The sequence below is a fragment of the Lampetra planeri genome, chromosome 23, assembly GCF_965212315.1.
Source record: "Lampetra planeri chromosome 23, kcLamPlan1.2.h2, whole genome shotgun sequence".
Taxonomy (NCBI): Eukaryota; Metazoa; Chordata; class Hyperoartia; order Petromyzontiformes; family Petromyzontidae; genus Lampetra; species Lampetra planeri.
The window spans coordinates 6,184,993-6,199,825 of NC_136129.1; the positions used below are offsets into that span (position 1 = coordinate 6,184,993).

Sequence of the window (14,833 nt, forward strand, 5' to 3'; positions counted from 1 at the left end):
CCGGTCACGCCGTAAAACGTTGCGCGGTGACATCATCGCGCCCAACGCAGCCCCCGCACGCGGCGGCGTGGTGACGTCACCGCGCTAAAAAAGTTGCACGCCGCGATGTGTGTGTGACGTCATCGCGCGGCAACGTCACGCGCGAGTGAATCGAGAATCGATGTTGAACGTATCGCGATTCCGCCGGATCGATCCTCGCCGCATTCGCCCTTGGAGGAGAGCGAGACGAGGAGGATGGCGGCGCGGTCGAGTCTCAGATTCGCGTCCCCCGCGCTCAGGGAGCTGCGTCTGCACCTCAGCCAGAGCTCAGAGGCGAGCCGCGGGGTCAGGTGCGGCCCACACGGGGACACACGGGGTGGGGGGGAGCTGAGGGAGGCGAGAAACTGAGTAAAGTGTCCCCCTGATTGGGGAGGCCTCGACTCGTATCAGTCGTGGCCCTTGTGTGGGAGCTAGCAGAGCACTTGTATACCCCTGTCAACGCCAACATGGCTGTGTGGCGTGCGTGTGTGTGCCGGGGACTGGAGTGGGTTTGTTGGGAGCGGACGACCCGAGTTAACGCCAGTGACGATGTTCTAAACCCAGTCCTGGGCCCTGGTGCGGTGTGTTCAGTATCACAGTGAGCAAGCCCAATGCGCTAACATCGCAGCCCGTTTAGATGCCATCACGATGCCATCACGATGCCGTGCCTCCCACCCCACCCCCACCGTGTGCAGGGAGTTCATCGAGGCTCGCTTTGTGACGCTCAAGACGGAGAATCCCAACCTCCCCGTGCTCGTGCGGGAATGCCGCGACGTTCCCGCCCGCCTCTGGGCGCGATACGGTACGGGCCCCGCAAGCTGTGCACTTGCCCTCCGCAAATAATAAACACATTCCTCCTGCGGAGGGAGCTGGTAAGAACGTGTTGGGTTGCTCGGTCAATGGCCAGGGTCAACGGCGGCGTGGTGTATTCCGCAAATATGCCCGACTGTGAGGGCGGGCACAAGCCGGCGTGAGTAGGTATAACGTTGAGTTTTATAAGGGCACCACGGGGTGACCAGCCCCTCCCCACCCAACCCCACCCCCCACCCAGCCCCACTCTCCCCACCCAGCCCCACTCTCCCCACCCAGCCCCTCCCTGCACGACAGACGGGCACAATAATCCCCTGTGGGCTGGTGTAACCAGGAGGTTCCTACCAGAACCAGGTGTCTTCTCCAGAGGCGAAAGCTACCACATTTCTGGCAGGCTCAACCGTGACACGGGGTGACTCGCAGTCCCCCTCCTATTATTGTCGGCTCCGAATAATTGTTACAATTGCCCCCGCCCACGGCGAATTTCCTCATCCGATTCATGCGGTTGGATACGTACGGCGCGAAAGAAGTTAAACATACCGACTTTGGCTGGGCCCATCCTGGCCAAACCTGGACTTTTCCACTGGCACGTCTGAGCCGAGCCAACGCTGGGCTCTCGTGGCACGGGTGGTCTGTCACTGCTTTTCTCGGTCCCGGAAAGCAAATCGTGGTACGTTGACCGAACAACACATCTGCTATTTTCTTGAGACAAACACGTCCAGGGGGCGGAGCTAAAGGCCTCTTAATTGTGACGTCAGTCTGTATTACCGTGAGAAATGTTAACGTTTCACCGTTAAACTTTCTCACGTTGGCATGATGCAAGCAGCGCGGCTCTGCTTTTGCAGTGGGGGAAAAAAAAAAAACCTGTGCCTTCTGACCCGGGACGACCTGGCTCGGCTTCGTTATACCAATGGAAAAGGAGACAAGTGTTATCCCAAGTGTCTTTTTGCATGCCCGTGATGTTCCGTGCATGTTCTGCTCCGCAGCCTATGGCCAAGAGAGAAGTGTTCTGCTGGACAACCTGAGCGCTGAGCAAGTCACCAAGGAGGTGGAAGCCCTAGCCAATGCCAAGGTCTAAGCGGCAAGAAGACCCAAGCGAACATGCTGCCCGTGTCACGGTGCTACGATACGGCCTTTCAGATGGCCCGGCCCGGGTTGGCAATACAAGGCCGTTCATAATGGTGTCGCCCATGATTGAACGCTTATAATTCGACGGAGGTTTGAACTGCGTGGTTTAAATGTCAGCAGGATATTCCTTGTATATGCAGGTTTCTAACAGAAGTGTTGAAGTGATCTTCCAACCACACAAATGACGCATTAACCCAACAAATTGGCATACACCTGGGACTCTTAAATATCGATAAGGTGTTTTGCCATAGCAGGCTTGTGGGGGTTTAGGACAAAGTTCACAATAACATCTTCAGACGAAAAACCATGTGTCCACAAGTGCTGTGGTGACGTCACTACTACTTGGGAGGCAAACAGCTTTGTAGCTTTAACCTCGCTCGAACTGGTAATTGTAATTATTTGATGGACGGCACCAATATAGGCAGCCAGTATAATGTTGTGGCCAGCACCACAAATTGGACATGAATCCATCCTACTGCTCTAAACACAACCTATTTAAAAATATAAACATTGTTCAAAATGATTGTAAATAATAAAAATGTATGGTTGTGATTATTGGAAATGGTGGCTGTGTATTTTCAATCACTGTATATACATATTTGCTCAGGGAGCGAAGTGCAATTTCACATGCACGACCAAACATTGTTAGACTGGGCTGACAGCTGAACCTGACCATGGGCATGTATTGTCTGCAAAGAGTGACGGAGTAATGCTTTTCAAGTCGATTAGCCGGATTTTGAAATGTTTTAAAAGCTTAAGGGAAAATGCTATCTGTAGGTTACCAGGCCAGTTATAACTTAAGTCAATACTTATTCTGTAAATTTTCAATACATAACAGTGGTCCACTTTTCCACTTATTTGGCATGGCAGCCCCACCCCCAATCAAAACCGCTACTGCCCCCTTATCCCCACCCCCAGAATGTACTCGATCTCACAAACCTAGCAGGGTTGAGCCAGGATAGCGCTTTGATGGATGACCACCATGCATAAAAACAGTGTGTTGTAAGTTGCTCAGGGATCTATGTTCTCAACAATGAGGGCAGTGCCACTAAATCCATCGCATTGTACTATACGCCAACATCGAATGCTGCCCACCCTATAAAACCCGTATTGACCAGTTCGGTAAAGTTTGACCAAATAACCTTCATGACCCGAATGGCATGGGGAGGCCCTCATCCTGCAGTGGTTTTATAACAGTTGCACACATTTAATATCCCCGGTGACAATTTGCACATCAAAGAAACGTGATTTTAAGAGCCGATGGGAATGTTTTATATTTACAAATATCACAGTAGTTTTCTGCGCGCGTTAGAACCAAATACACCATCCGAACCAATTCATGAAATTAGTGCAAAAGCCATGTTTGTTAAGAGAAAAGTTGCAAAAGAAATGAGCGCTACACTTTTAGAGTGGCATATGGAGACATTCAAGAACGCACAGATGAGAGAACATACACCGCGGTTCAAGACATACTGACTGAAGCAAAGCAATTGGATAGGATGCATCTCGAAAAGAGATGATGTCCACTGGACCGGAGGAAACACACCGAGGAATAACGTCCACCGCGGAGGTGAAACGATGAACTCCACTCGTTTGCTTTTGCAGGTGCTGGGTGAATACATCGCAAGATTATGACCAACGGCAATGGCCTGGGAAGGTGTTCATTCGCCAGTGGATTTATTGAGGCTGACGATGCGAATGGCTTTTTTTTACATCCAGGGAGTAGGTTTAACTGCTCGCCATCATCCTTGGCTCGGGTAAAATTCCAATCGTCTGGCATTGTTTGTAGCGCAGCGTGCATTATTTATTTGGCAGGGCATGTGGTGATCGGCTCCAGCTTTTCCGCGAGAGACTGCAGCCAGGAAGTCCCGTTGATGAGCTTCGTGGTCCCAATGACATAATCTGTGTTGCTGTCCTCGGACTGCCCCAGGAAGCGGATCGCCGAGATCTCGGCGCTCGTCACGCCGCCCAGGAAGAGCACGAGGGTGATGCGTGATCCCGTATCGCCTGCGCAGCACCACACACACGCACCAGAGCCATCGTACACGTGCATTAAACGCATGCAGTTTGCCCAATGGAAGCCGCAGAAACCATTGTGAATGTGCATTTACAAAATGCAGTCTGCCTGACATATGCCCTCAGAACCATTGTACGTGTATGCATTAATGCAGTGGCGTAGCATGGTTGGCATGGGCCCTGGTGCAAGCAATGCAATTGCCAAATTAACATTTTGGCAATGTGTAAATTTCAGGAGTAAAGCGATTCCTGCCTTTTACAATATACGCGATCAGACTGCGGATGGGCATCAGTGCCAGGAGGAGCGGTGGGGGCAAAGAAATGTGGACGCTGTGCGGCTCACGTTTGTGAGTGAGCCCCGTTGGAATCGGTTGCTTCTCGTGGAACTCGGGCCCCGGCAGCAGCTTCAGGGCCTCCTCGATGACTCTCCAGCCGGGGCGCGTACTCAGCTGAGCCAGTCGGACGGAGAGCGGCGCGTAGCCGCTGTACACGTAGGATACGTCCGTGGGGGCCTGCGACGGGCAACAACGCGGCCACCACAATCCGGCTGGCATCGGGCACTACCACTTCAAGATGTGGGCAAACAGGGGTCGGAATGCCCTTAATGCAGCCAAAACAAACGTAATGCAGCACATCTCGGCTGGTCTCAGACAAGTGACACATACAGCCTTAACAGACTATTGGGGCAAGTCCTATTATAGCAAGCACCGACAAAGGCCGGCACGGCACACGAGGAGGTGGGTGGCCAGCACCACACCCGGCCAACTTTATCTCAACAGTGGGAATGTTTACACACCATACCAGGTTCTCATTTGAGGCCGACTTGACCGAGGGGAGGCTCAGGACCGGTTCAGATAAATCATCACAGGTGTTGGCCGTGAACAGGAATCGAACTCCAGTTACCGTGTTCCTAGCGCAGCACGCAAACCGTTGCACAGCCGCTCCCCACAAAGCACAGCACCCAGCATCACAAACTAGGCCATAAAACGGAAACAGCACGAATACAGCGTGTCCACAAGTGGATATACCATGTCCCCGCTTATAATAGGATTTGATTGGAGAACATACTGGACATCTGTGAAAAAGAGCTTCATAGCTAGTCGGATTTCTCCAGGATAAATAAAGCTTCCGATTCTGAAATACATAGATTAAAGAGGTCACATTGGGATAAACGACCGGCTGGGTAGCAGCCGAAGGAAAGAACGCACCCAAGAAGGACGTTCACCGTGAAGATGGAGCAATCAAGTCAGCTCGCGTACCGGTGCCAGGTTTATGTTTACATCACATGGCTGTGGGGGGTGGCGATGGCTTGGGGGGGGGGCGAAGCCTTCATCCAGCAGTGGATTGGTGACGACCCGCCACACTCACCCTTTCGTTGACGTCGGTTTGGTGGAGCCGCAGGGTTTTGCGGAGAGTGGGGAAGTTGTTCCGTCCTGGCGGCTGCAGCTTCAGCAGGCCGGCTTTCTCCAGGTTGAACAAGGTGAGCATGTGCTCAAACCCATACGTCTGTCACGAGCAACACATCCAGCAGTGGATTGATGAAGGCCTGCATATTGTACAATCCAGTGGATGGCTAAATTGATTTAGGTTGATTGCTGAATTTTCCTGCCATCATTCACCATCAGCATCTCGACAAGGAGCATAAACCATCACTAAAACTCCGGTCATCGTCGCAGCAGCTTTTGGCTAATCATCGAACAAAGATGGTCACTGCATTGCGCGCTTTCAGATGCGCTTCTGCGGCCGTCTGGAATGCTCTTCCTTGATGATATTAGGAGCCTACTGGGAGCTACGCACTTGTAAATCTAGAACGAAAACTCATTTCTTCAGAACTACTTTTTGTGTTTAGTTGTCCTTCCCCAGGACCTCCGATTCGCACGGTTGGCTACGTATGGTGCCAAAGAAGTTCAACATACATACATAATCATCAACGTGCAGTGGAAAAACGGACAGCTCTGCCTTCCCGATGCGTGGCATGCTCACCTGTATGATCTCGCGCCGATAGTATTCCAGCAGTTTGGGTTTGAGGCCGTTGTTGCACAGCGACTGTATGCACATCAAGCGCAGCACGCGCATCAAGGGCAGCTTCTGCGCAATGCACTCCTCGATGTAAACGTTGGCCTGATAAGCACCCACACAGCGATAAAAAACAGAAGGGTTTTTGTAATTTTAGCGTCTTTTCGCCAATGTTTTCCCCGATCGAGCGACCGGCGCCATGTCAAAAAGACGAAGAATCCATTCTGAACGCTCGCGAATCTGTTCGAAAATGGCCTGCCCAAGTGGATATCGCATAGCCCACCTCCAAGATCCTCTGATCCACAGAGGACCTCCTGATCTCACACAGTGTAAAAGCAGCATTGTTCCAGTCCTGCCTGCTTCTTACTCAATTAGAATATACAGAGCAATCACAGCGCACCCCACCTTCCGCCATTCATGAAAACGTGACAGAAATCTCCTGAAAAATGAGTTGTCAGACTCAGCGAGGCTTTCCTGGGTAAACAAGCGTAAATAATAATGAATTATAAAATATATTTCACCTTATCGGTGTCTATGCCGGCGATGAACTCTTGTTCAACAGCCAATGAGTCGAGGAAGGTGTCTGAATCTGGAGACGAAAAACGTGAAGTCAAGAGGCGGGAGTAAACGATTGTCAGAAGCACCGAAGGTTCTTTCTCGGCGCATAATGATCCTCTCCATCACAATTCGATTCAACAATCAATAATTAGTTCGCCACTGCGATACACGTAGAATCCCGAGTCAAGTCGACGTCAAAAGTCGAAGCGATATCCATGATGAGCAGCTCTTGAACTTAAGACTACCACCTCACAGTCTCACATTCCGTTTAACTGAACTAATTTTAAAATCTATTTGTGCTGGTTGACTTCTGCTCGGGCACGGCCACGGTGTGGCTCGGTTGTGCAGTGGAAAAAGCGGTACAAGAGGCAGCGGACGAGTACGTACGAGTGACCTCCTGCACAAGCTCCGCAATGGACGTGTGGGTGGCGAGGGACGATTTCACAGCTTGCATGTGCGGGAGCTTGGAAACAAATTCCTTTATCTCCCCAACGGTTTTCGCTTGGTGCCTTTCCTGCAAACACAGCAACAGGTCAAACATTTTTTTTTTTTACCAGGTAAGGTCCACTGAGCTCTATATAGCTCATTTTTTGAAAAAGTGACCTGGCCACAAATGATAGCTCAATGAAGTGGCTCATTACGTGGAAATGTATAGCAGCTAAATACTCTAAATGCATGTTGATTATAAACGTGGAGGGAAAAACTGGAGGACCTGGAGAAAAATGTACGTGATAACAGGGAGAACACGCAAACTCCATATATACAGACATCAGGGCCGGGACCGAACCCACGACTTCCTGTATAACAGGCGAGGTAGTTAACATCTCGCCGCCATGGTGCCCCATCTCTTGGAAAGCCCCCCATTTTTCTCATCAGGTGTCGGATGCGAAGCAAGATTTTGAGCCTGGATAGTGACAACGAGACATAGGCAATACAACAACACCCAGAAGACAGAAGGCAGCCGCCACCGGCCTTTCAGAATAATCTTCCAGAATACATTTCTCCCCACTTTAAAGCAGCGCCTTCACAATCATCTTCTGGCAGACGGATCTCCGTAGCAATACCGCTGTCTCCCAGAGTTTGGGCTGCGTCCGACTTTCCGGAGTCCGGAGAATACGGAACAACGTGCACAGGCGAAGGCAGAGGGGGGTAAGAGGAGCACCTCAAACTGGGCTGTGATGAGCCTGGCTTTACGGCTCAGCACCTCCCCCACGGCGTTGAAGTTGCGATCCCTGATTTCTGCGTACAGCTCCTCGGCCGAATTCAAAATCAGCTTCTTGGGCTCCGAGGGCAGCTCTGCTGCTGCTTCGCCGTCCTGCTTACGCGGCTGAAACTTCTCCGGCGGAAGCTTGACCGAAGCTGTAAAGAAAAAAGAAAAAAACACGTGACTTCTTGCTCAAATGAGCACAAAATCGCAGGGACGAATCCATTCATCGTTACATCCACCGCTTGTGCCAGGGTATTAATTAGTGATGTGGAGAGTGGTGCGTAAAAACTTCTATGCTCCGTGTCTACACTCTCAGCCTTCACACTAATATCTACACGGACCAGTGTGGTGAAGTACGGTCATCGAACCGTATTTCACGCACGGCACGGGAAAGCCCCCCGTCAACCAGCAGGGACATCCGGACATCTGTGAAAAATAGCTGAATACAACATTGGATTCCTCCAGTACAAATATTCTGATTCTGAGCAGCGGACCGCCGCAAGGGCCCCCCCCCCCCCAGCGCACGTTACACACGGGCACGGAGTTGGGCCGCGCGCAATTGGCGTCAAAACTCACTGTTCTGAAGGCCGTAGATTTCATCGACGAGGCCCTCGTAGGTGAGCTGGGTGAGCATGGGGGTGAGCAGGTCGACGCTGCGGTCGATGATGAGGAGCGTGTCGATGGCAGGAGGCATGTGCATCTGCACCCCCGCCATCTCGCGGTGCATCCTCAGCAGCATGTCGGTCACGCGCTGCAACGTCACGCATCGCAAGAAAACGGGTCAGCCTTACGACGAATTGTTCCCTTCTTGTTTTTTACGCCAATCGACATGGTAAATGCTTGGCGACCCACAACTGCTCACAAATAACGAAAGCTTTTGCCGTTCAATGTTCGCAGCGACAGCAACGTCTATGTTGCTAATAAGCCCAGGAACGTTAACAAGTGGACCGAAGCGCAAAATGACAGAGGAAGAATGGGGGAGGGACGTAGCAAGGGTGAGGAAAATAGAGGAAGTGACTAAGGAAGTGAGTCCTGAGTCACGGTTGAAGGGTAAGATTTTGAGGAGACTTCAAAGTGGAGAGGGTTCCCTGGGCAGGGAGTTCCAGCGGGGCGTAGTACCTCCGATTAGCATGGATGGCTACGTACGGTGCGAAAGAAGTTCAACATCCAAACAATAGATTCCAACCACACCTCCGATTAGCACGGTTGGCTACGTACGATGCGAAAGAAGTTCAACATACATACAACAGAGTCCAACTACACCTCCGATTAGCACGGTTGGATACGTAAGGTGCGAAAGAAGTTCAACATACATACATAGGATAGATTCCAACCACACCTCCGATTAGCACGATTGGCTACGTACGGTGCGAAAGAAGTTCAACATACATAGGTAGCGGCGAGCTTCACGTGCGCACAAGTAAGTTTCCAGATTTTTCCCATTGAAAAACTTTCATAATAACAGAACGGTCATCAACCAACAACCACAAGGTACTCACCCTGGCCCATTCTCCCTTTCCGGAGATATTTGGGATGGTGCCATAAAGAGACTGCATGGTCATCAGTCCTTTGGCAACGTGGAACAAACTTGTGAAGTCATTTTCCAAGTGACATTCCTGAAAGCAAAGAAATAATTTATCAACAAATTGTATGGTACTGTTTTGCATTGCGACCATGATTCATCCGGAATGTGCCCGATCTCATCAGCAGGGTTGAGCCTGGAGAGCGCTTAAATGGGTGACTTGCATGTATAAAACAGGTGCTCTAGGCTACTGCAGGACCACGGTATTACCTTCCGGAGATGCTCGTGAATAGCAAATTTCACGGATGGTATTGGATTACAAAAACCTATCTTTTTTCTCATCACTGGCTCAGTTAGTCGAGCGAGCCATTCACAATTGGAAGGTTGCAAGTTCAAATCCTCAGTTTAACACGTAGGCTTTCGCGACCAATATTATTCATAATAAAGGTTTTTGAGTTAGATCGCGTTATTTATAAATGTGTCGTAACCCTCCACCACCCGACACGGCCAAACAGTAAAAAATGTGTCACGTTGACAAAAGACAAACAGTTCACTACTTTAGCCCACCGGTGTGTTGATGAGTGAATCCACAACATTTACAATTTTTGTGTACGACGTTTCGCTGGTAATTACATCCAGCATCATCGGGCAAATCACCAGAATGGTGGAGCCCTCACTTGCTCCCGGTCTTAAACAGAGCAGCAGGGTGACGTCATCATTTAACTCATTCAACTCATTCGTTCAAATCCTACTTAGTTGGGGGTCGACTCGGACCATCGTCCCACTCTCCGGGGTAGAACATATGCATACCACTTTGTGGGAAGTCAACAATGGTTGTCCGACAAATAGCCTTGCCCCCGTCATTGCAAAGTGGAGTTTTCACCACCGTCTGAGGGGCTGTGTACGGACGATGAGCACCACTTCAATGTCCAATGAGCAGGACATATTTTTTGCCTCGTACGAATGACACTACAGCACTTAAAAGGGGGGAGCGCATACCCTGAATGCGAACTCATTCTCCATGGATATGAGGTCACTGTCAAAAGGAATGAAGTCCAAGGGATATTCCTGGATGGTGGTAAAGGTGCCGAAGACGCCCATCTGCTGCAGATGCTGCTCGCAGAGTACGCAGCGGCGCGGCACGCACACCAGGTGGTACTCCCTGCCCGGGGAGCAGCCTTCTTCCCTGCGGCACGCACAGGGCGGTCAGTGATGGCGCTCGGCATTAGAAAACTAAGCAAATGCAAATGTATGTACAGTAAAAGCTTGGATTGCGAGTAACTTGGTCTGCGAGTGTTTTGCAAGACGAGCACTTTTTTAAATGAATATTAATTTGATAAACGAGCGAGGTCTTGCAATACGAGTAGTACGTGTTTACGCTTTGTCTGCCGAGCGTCACGTGATCACAACTGATATACGAGTGCTTTGATATACGAGTGCTTTGGATTACAAACACGTTTACAGAACGAATTTTGCTCGCAATCCACGGTTTTACTGTATGTTGAACTACATTTGCAATGTACATAGCACGACCGTGATAATCAGAGGTGCCAAGCAGTGCAAGGGGCCCAGGATCCATAAAAAAATAGGGTGAATCAAATGAGCCGCTCGAATTCAAATCCTAATAAAAACCAGAGCAACAATCTTCATTCAAAAAGCCAATTAATCTGTCTCACCCCTGAATATTTGCGTCTCTCATTTCTCATCCAAGTACATTTCTATATATTCTTCCCCCGCATCTCTGGTTAGCACGGTTGGCTACATATGGTGTGAAAGAAGTTCAACATACATTCGTAGACTTTTATTGTGTCTCACTACACATATCTCTTTTCTATATCTCATATATCAACGGATTAAGATTTAGCAAATTTAAAGGGGGTGGTGGTTGTAATTTGAACTTAGGGCCTCCAATTGGCCAGGACCACCACTGGAAGGAACGTCCATTTGTGTCGGCTCTAGATTCCTCTTGTACCTACGTTTACACTCCCTGCCTTCATCACCACGCCCGACTGCCTTTGTCTCCCCGTGATGTTTACAACACCGCACCACGTACTCATTTTGAGGCCAAGTCAACTCACGCTGCACCACCAGCGTAGGGTGAAGAGCTCTGCTGTCGGGAACACCGACCATGTGATATCTCTCACGGGAGGAGGCCACCATGTGTGTTTTCCGTCACTTACTTGAGCAGACTGGTGCCCACGATCTGCATGAGCTCCACGCGTGGCCGTAGCATGAAGATCACGTGTCGGGAAGGAGATGGCGGCAGTGGCGGCAGGCGTTCCTCCCGCAGAGGAAACATCTTGTCCACTTCATGCTCCTGTCACGGGTGAACCGGGCTATGTTACCATCATCAACATTATCATCATCGTGGGCATTCAACCAGCGAGAATGTCAATGTTAATGAGAAATATGGTCAATGATAAAGACATTGGAACAAATGCGCAAACGTACACAAAGAAACGTGGAGAGATACGTGCTTTGAATTACGGAAGGACAGAAAAATGAACACGTGTAGTGGCATAGCGCTGGCTGCTGGCAGAAAAAGGGAATCTGCGGCGTACGGCAGTCCTGACGTCAGCAGTACAGGATATACACGAGAGGGGGATCTAGGGGAAAGGTCACAGAAGGGGCACACCAGGAACCCGCTAGTAGGTTCTAGAAAGGAGGCGTGGCCGGGGTACGGAGCGAGGCCACGCTGACAGTTTAAGAGGTGCCCCTGTAGGAGACCTTGAGGCTGTTGTTGGAGTGGGATCCCCGTCGTGCTGCTGAAGTCTTCGTCACCGTTATTCTCATCGTCTTCACCATCCTTCTCGTCATCGTCTCCATCTTCACCATCTCGAGGCGCAGCTAGTCAGGCAGCCTACCGACTGTCCTAGCTGAGTAGCGTCGCCGAAAATAGACGGACTGATTATTAGGAGTGTTAACCCCGATGGTGCTTGTTAATAAAGAAGTGCCTCCAAGTCTTATCGTCTCTGAGTTAGTCACTAAGCATGCAAGTTAGAGAACGTCATACTTGACAGACAAGAAAATCTTGATATTAATCAGGGATCGCATTGGGAGCCAGTGGAGGGATTGGAGTACCAGAATGATGTGGTCTCATTTACGGGTGCGGGTGAGAAGTCTAGCAGTGGTTATATTTGATCAATTGGCGATTGGAGGCCGTAGGGGAGACAGTAGCATTCATCGATTATTCTGGATGTGATGAAGGAATGGGTGACACCATTTACTAACGTTACCTTTAGCAGTGAGTATTCAGCGATGAGGCCAAAAGGTCCAGTCAGGCTTTCATCCCACACGATGGCCTGATGAGAAACAAACAGCAGCAGCATATGGTTAACAAGAAGGCTGCACAATACATAAACAATCCTCCCTTCACTCAGGAATTATCATTGGAAGTGGCGACTGTTCCCACGAATGTTCATTCATCGACCATATTTGCATCCTATAACTGACTTTCAGTGGGTTTCCGTTCGTGAAATATTTCACGGACAATGTATCTTTAGTTTTCAATTAGCGCTAAGAGTTGGCGTTTGGGGTCTTAGGTTTAGGCTCGGAGTGTAAGTGTTAACGTGTGGAAGTCTCGGGTTTGAAGAACTGAGTTTAGATATTCGGGTTTAAGGTTGGGGCTATGGACATGAAGACTGCTTCTATTGCCACAAATCCAAAGAGGCAGTCGTCTCAGTCACTGCTACTGCATAATTAAGCATTAGTTAGCTCCTGGGGACCAGCAGGAAATTCCACATTTCTATGGCAGAGGCCATACAACAAAGGAGGACTACATACTGTCTGTAACGTCAGCCTATGTGTTCGGATCACCTGTAATATGCCATTTCCAATCTCCCCCAAGCTCGGGAGAAAATTCAGAGTTGAGTCTGGATAGTTCTTGGATGGGCGACCCCCATGCATACCAGGCTGCGGAGCTACTTTATAGTCAGCTGTGTAGCAAACTCAATTATTGTGCTCTACTTATACGTTCCCACATGTCTGCGCTCAGCTTTCATCAATCCGCAACTAACCAGCATGGTGATGTAGCACTGACCAGTGTGAAGTATGGTCAAATAGCCCCCATGACCTGCACAGCATGGGGAGGGCCTCATTCAGCAGGAGACTGACAAAAGGGTCTGTATAGGGCTGTAATCTCATTGGCATTGCAATTTCAATCAGACACAATTGAAAACACACGGTATTTTTTAAGAGATTAAAAAAAATATTTAAAGAATTGAGGAACTCAGGCAATAGGGAAACGGGTGTGTGGTTATTGCACCGTATGCCATTTCGAGAACAAAGATGGCACATTCCACATTCTTCTGGCAATCACATCAACTCCCCGCATCACCAGAATTCAATCACCCATTACCCACACTACCACCACGACTACCACCACCAACCCACACCACTAACAGCAACTTCACCACAACCATCACTCCAACCGAAACCACCAGCCATGATCTCAGCATTCCCAGCATCCACAACTTACCGCCAATCATCACGTCAAGAATCACCTCTCTCGCCAGTACCAACCATAACCACCAACAACCATCATCACAACCATCACCCACAACAACAATAACCGGCGTTGACGTCACCACGGCGCCTGTGCCAGGTCAGGTGCACTTTGAGGCCACGTGAAGTGTCCAAGACTCGCTGACAGGTCACGGGACAGACCCCAGCAGGTGCCATGGGTCAACTGAGATCAGGCAGGGAGATGCACCACCCCGTTCCCCCTACTGTGCCAACTTGCTGCGTTTTATCCGCCCGGCGCTCCGCTCGTTGTTGTGAGCGTCGCTCCTTTTGCCCCTCCGTTGTTGTTGTTGTTGCTGCTGGAGGGCGACTGCCTCCCTCCACAGAGGCCGATCGTGACACCGCTGGTGCCGGTCACGGACAATTCCACTCAGCTCCACGTCCTCCCGTGACCCGTCAACTCCATCGCTTCTCCATCCCGTGCCGGCCAAACAGAAGCCGTTTCGGGCACGCGGTGGCCGCCGGGCGTGCGGGGGGTACGTGACCCCAGCCTGCCGGAGGAGCTCACCATCTTTCACCCACCAACTCACAACAACCATCGACAACAACCAGGCGTGACAACATCGCACCCAACAAACGACTCCCATCGCGAGGAAGAGTTAAGAGAGGAGTGGGTGAGGATGGTGCCTCTCGCCTTGCTGCCCGAGAGTTTGTCGAGGATCTGCAGCAGCCGCCTCCGCGCCGCTTCGCGAAGAACGCCGAGGTTGAGCCTCCCGCTCGCCAGATGAGACGCCATAGCGACACCACCACCACCCCCCGACAACCCTTGGTGCTATCGATTCCCTCGCATCGAATCCTCGCACGAATCGTAATCGATTGTCGTGCTTTCACGAAACCGCCCCACGTCTGAGAAATAGATGACCCCGCCCCGCCACCACCTCGCCCCGCCCCCCTGCTCACCTCGCCCCGCCCACCTCGCCCCGCCCCCCTGCTCACCTCGCCCCGCCCCCCTGCTCACCTCGCCCCCCTGCTCACCTCGCCCCGCCCCCCTGCTCACCTCGCCCCGCCCACCTCGCCCCGCCCCCCTGCTCACCTCG

The 14,833-nt window shown here is 50.7% G+C and overlaps 2 protein-coding genes across 4 annotated transcripts; one reads left to right on the forward strand and one right to left on the reverse strand.

Moving 5' to 3' along the window:
- Positions 1 to 111: 111 nt before the first annotated feature.
- On the forward strand, positions 112 to 2,518 carry NDUFA2 (NADH:ubiquinone oxidoreductase subunit A2). Its single transcript, XM_078604930.1, has 3 exons — positions 112 to 329; positions 714 to 820; positions 1,815 to 2,518. The coding sequence occupies exons 1-3, from the start codon at positions 235 to 237 to the stop codon at positions 1,904 to 1,906; spliced, it is 294 nt and encodes a 97-aa protein (XP_078461056.1). The 5' UTR covers positions 112 to 234; the 3' UTR covers positions 1,907 to 2,518.
- A 694-nt stretch (positions 2,519 to 3,212) lies between these two features.
- Positions 3,213 to 14,596, reverse strand: VPS33A (VPS33A core subunit of CORVET and HOPS complexes). 3 transcript variants are annotated; one of them, XM_078604925.1, is made up of 13 exons: positions 14,431 to 14,596; positions 12,512 to 12,577; positions 11,456 to 11,592; positions 10,275 to 10,461; positions 9,253 to 9,369; positions 8,330 to 8,504; positions 7,709 to 7,905; positions 6,934 to 7,060; positions 6,510 to 6,577; positions 5,956 to 6,093; positions 5,341 to 5,478; positions 4,316 to 4,484; positions 3,213 to 3,963 (listed from the first exon to the last, which is right to left on the reverse strand). In XM_078604925.1, the coding sequence occupies exons 1-13, from the start codon at positions 14,530 to 14,532 to the stop codon at positions 3,761 to 3,763; spliced, it is 1,824 nt and encodes a 607-aa protein (XP_078461051.1). In that variant the 5' UTR covers positions 14,533 to 14,596; the 3' UTR covers positions 3,213 to 3,760. The 3 variants fall into 3 exon arrangements, with proteins under 3 accessions (XP_078461051.1, XP_078461052.1, XP_078461053.1); XM_078604926.1 differs by lacking the exon at positions 14,431 to 14,596 and adding an exon at positions 13,292 to 14,420; XM_078604927.1 differs by lacking the exon at positions 14,431 to 14,596 and adding an exon at positions 12,003 to 12,151.
- Positions 14,597 to 14,833: the final 237 nt, after the last annotated feature.

Excerpts from the sequence above, each read along its gene's own strand:
- NDUFA2 (XM_078604930.1), top strand. The coding sequence starts at position 235 with ATGGCGGCGCGGTCGAGTCTCAGATTCGCGTCCCCCGCGCTCAGGGAG. Across the intron at positions 330-713 it reads GAGGCGAGCCGCGGGGTCAG|GGAGTTCATCGAGGCTCGCT; the intron begins GTGCGGCCCACA and ends CACCGTGTGCAG. Across the intron at positions 821-1,814 it reads CCGCCTCTGGGCGCGATACG|CCTATGGCCAAGAGAGAAGT; the intron begins GTACGGGCCCCG and ends TCTGCTCCGCAG.
- VPS33A (XM_078604925.1), bottom strand. The coding sequence starts at position 14,532 with ATGGCGTCTCATCTGGCGAGCGGGAGGCTCAACCTCGGCGTTCTTCGC. Across the intron at positions 11,593-12,511 it reads CTGAATACTCACTGCTAAAG|GAGCATGAAGTGGACAAGAT; the intron begins GTAACGTTAGTA and ends CACCCGTGACAG. Across the intron at positions 6,578-6,933 it reads GCTTGTGCAGGAGGTCACTC|ATTCAGACACCTTCCTCGAC; the intron begins GTACGTACTCGT and ends TTTCGTCTCCAG.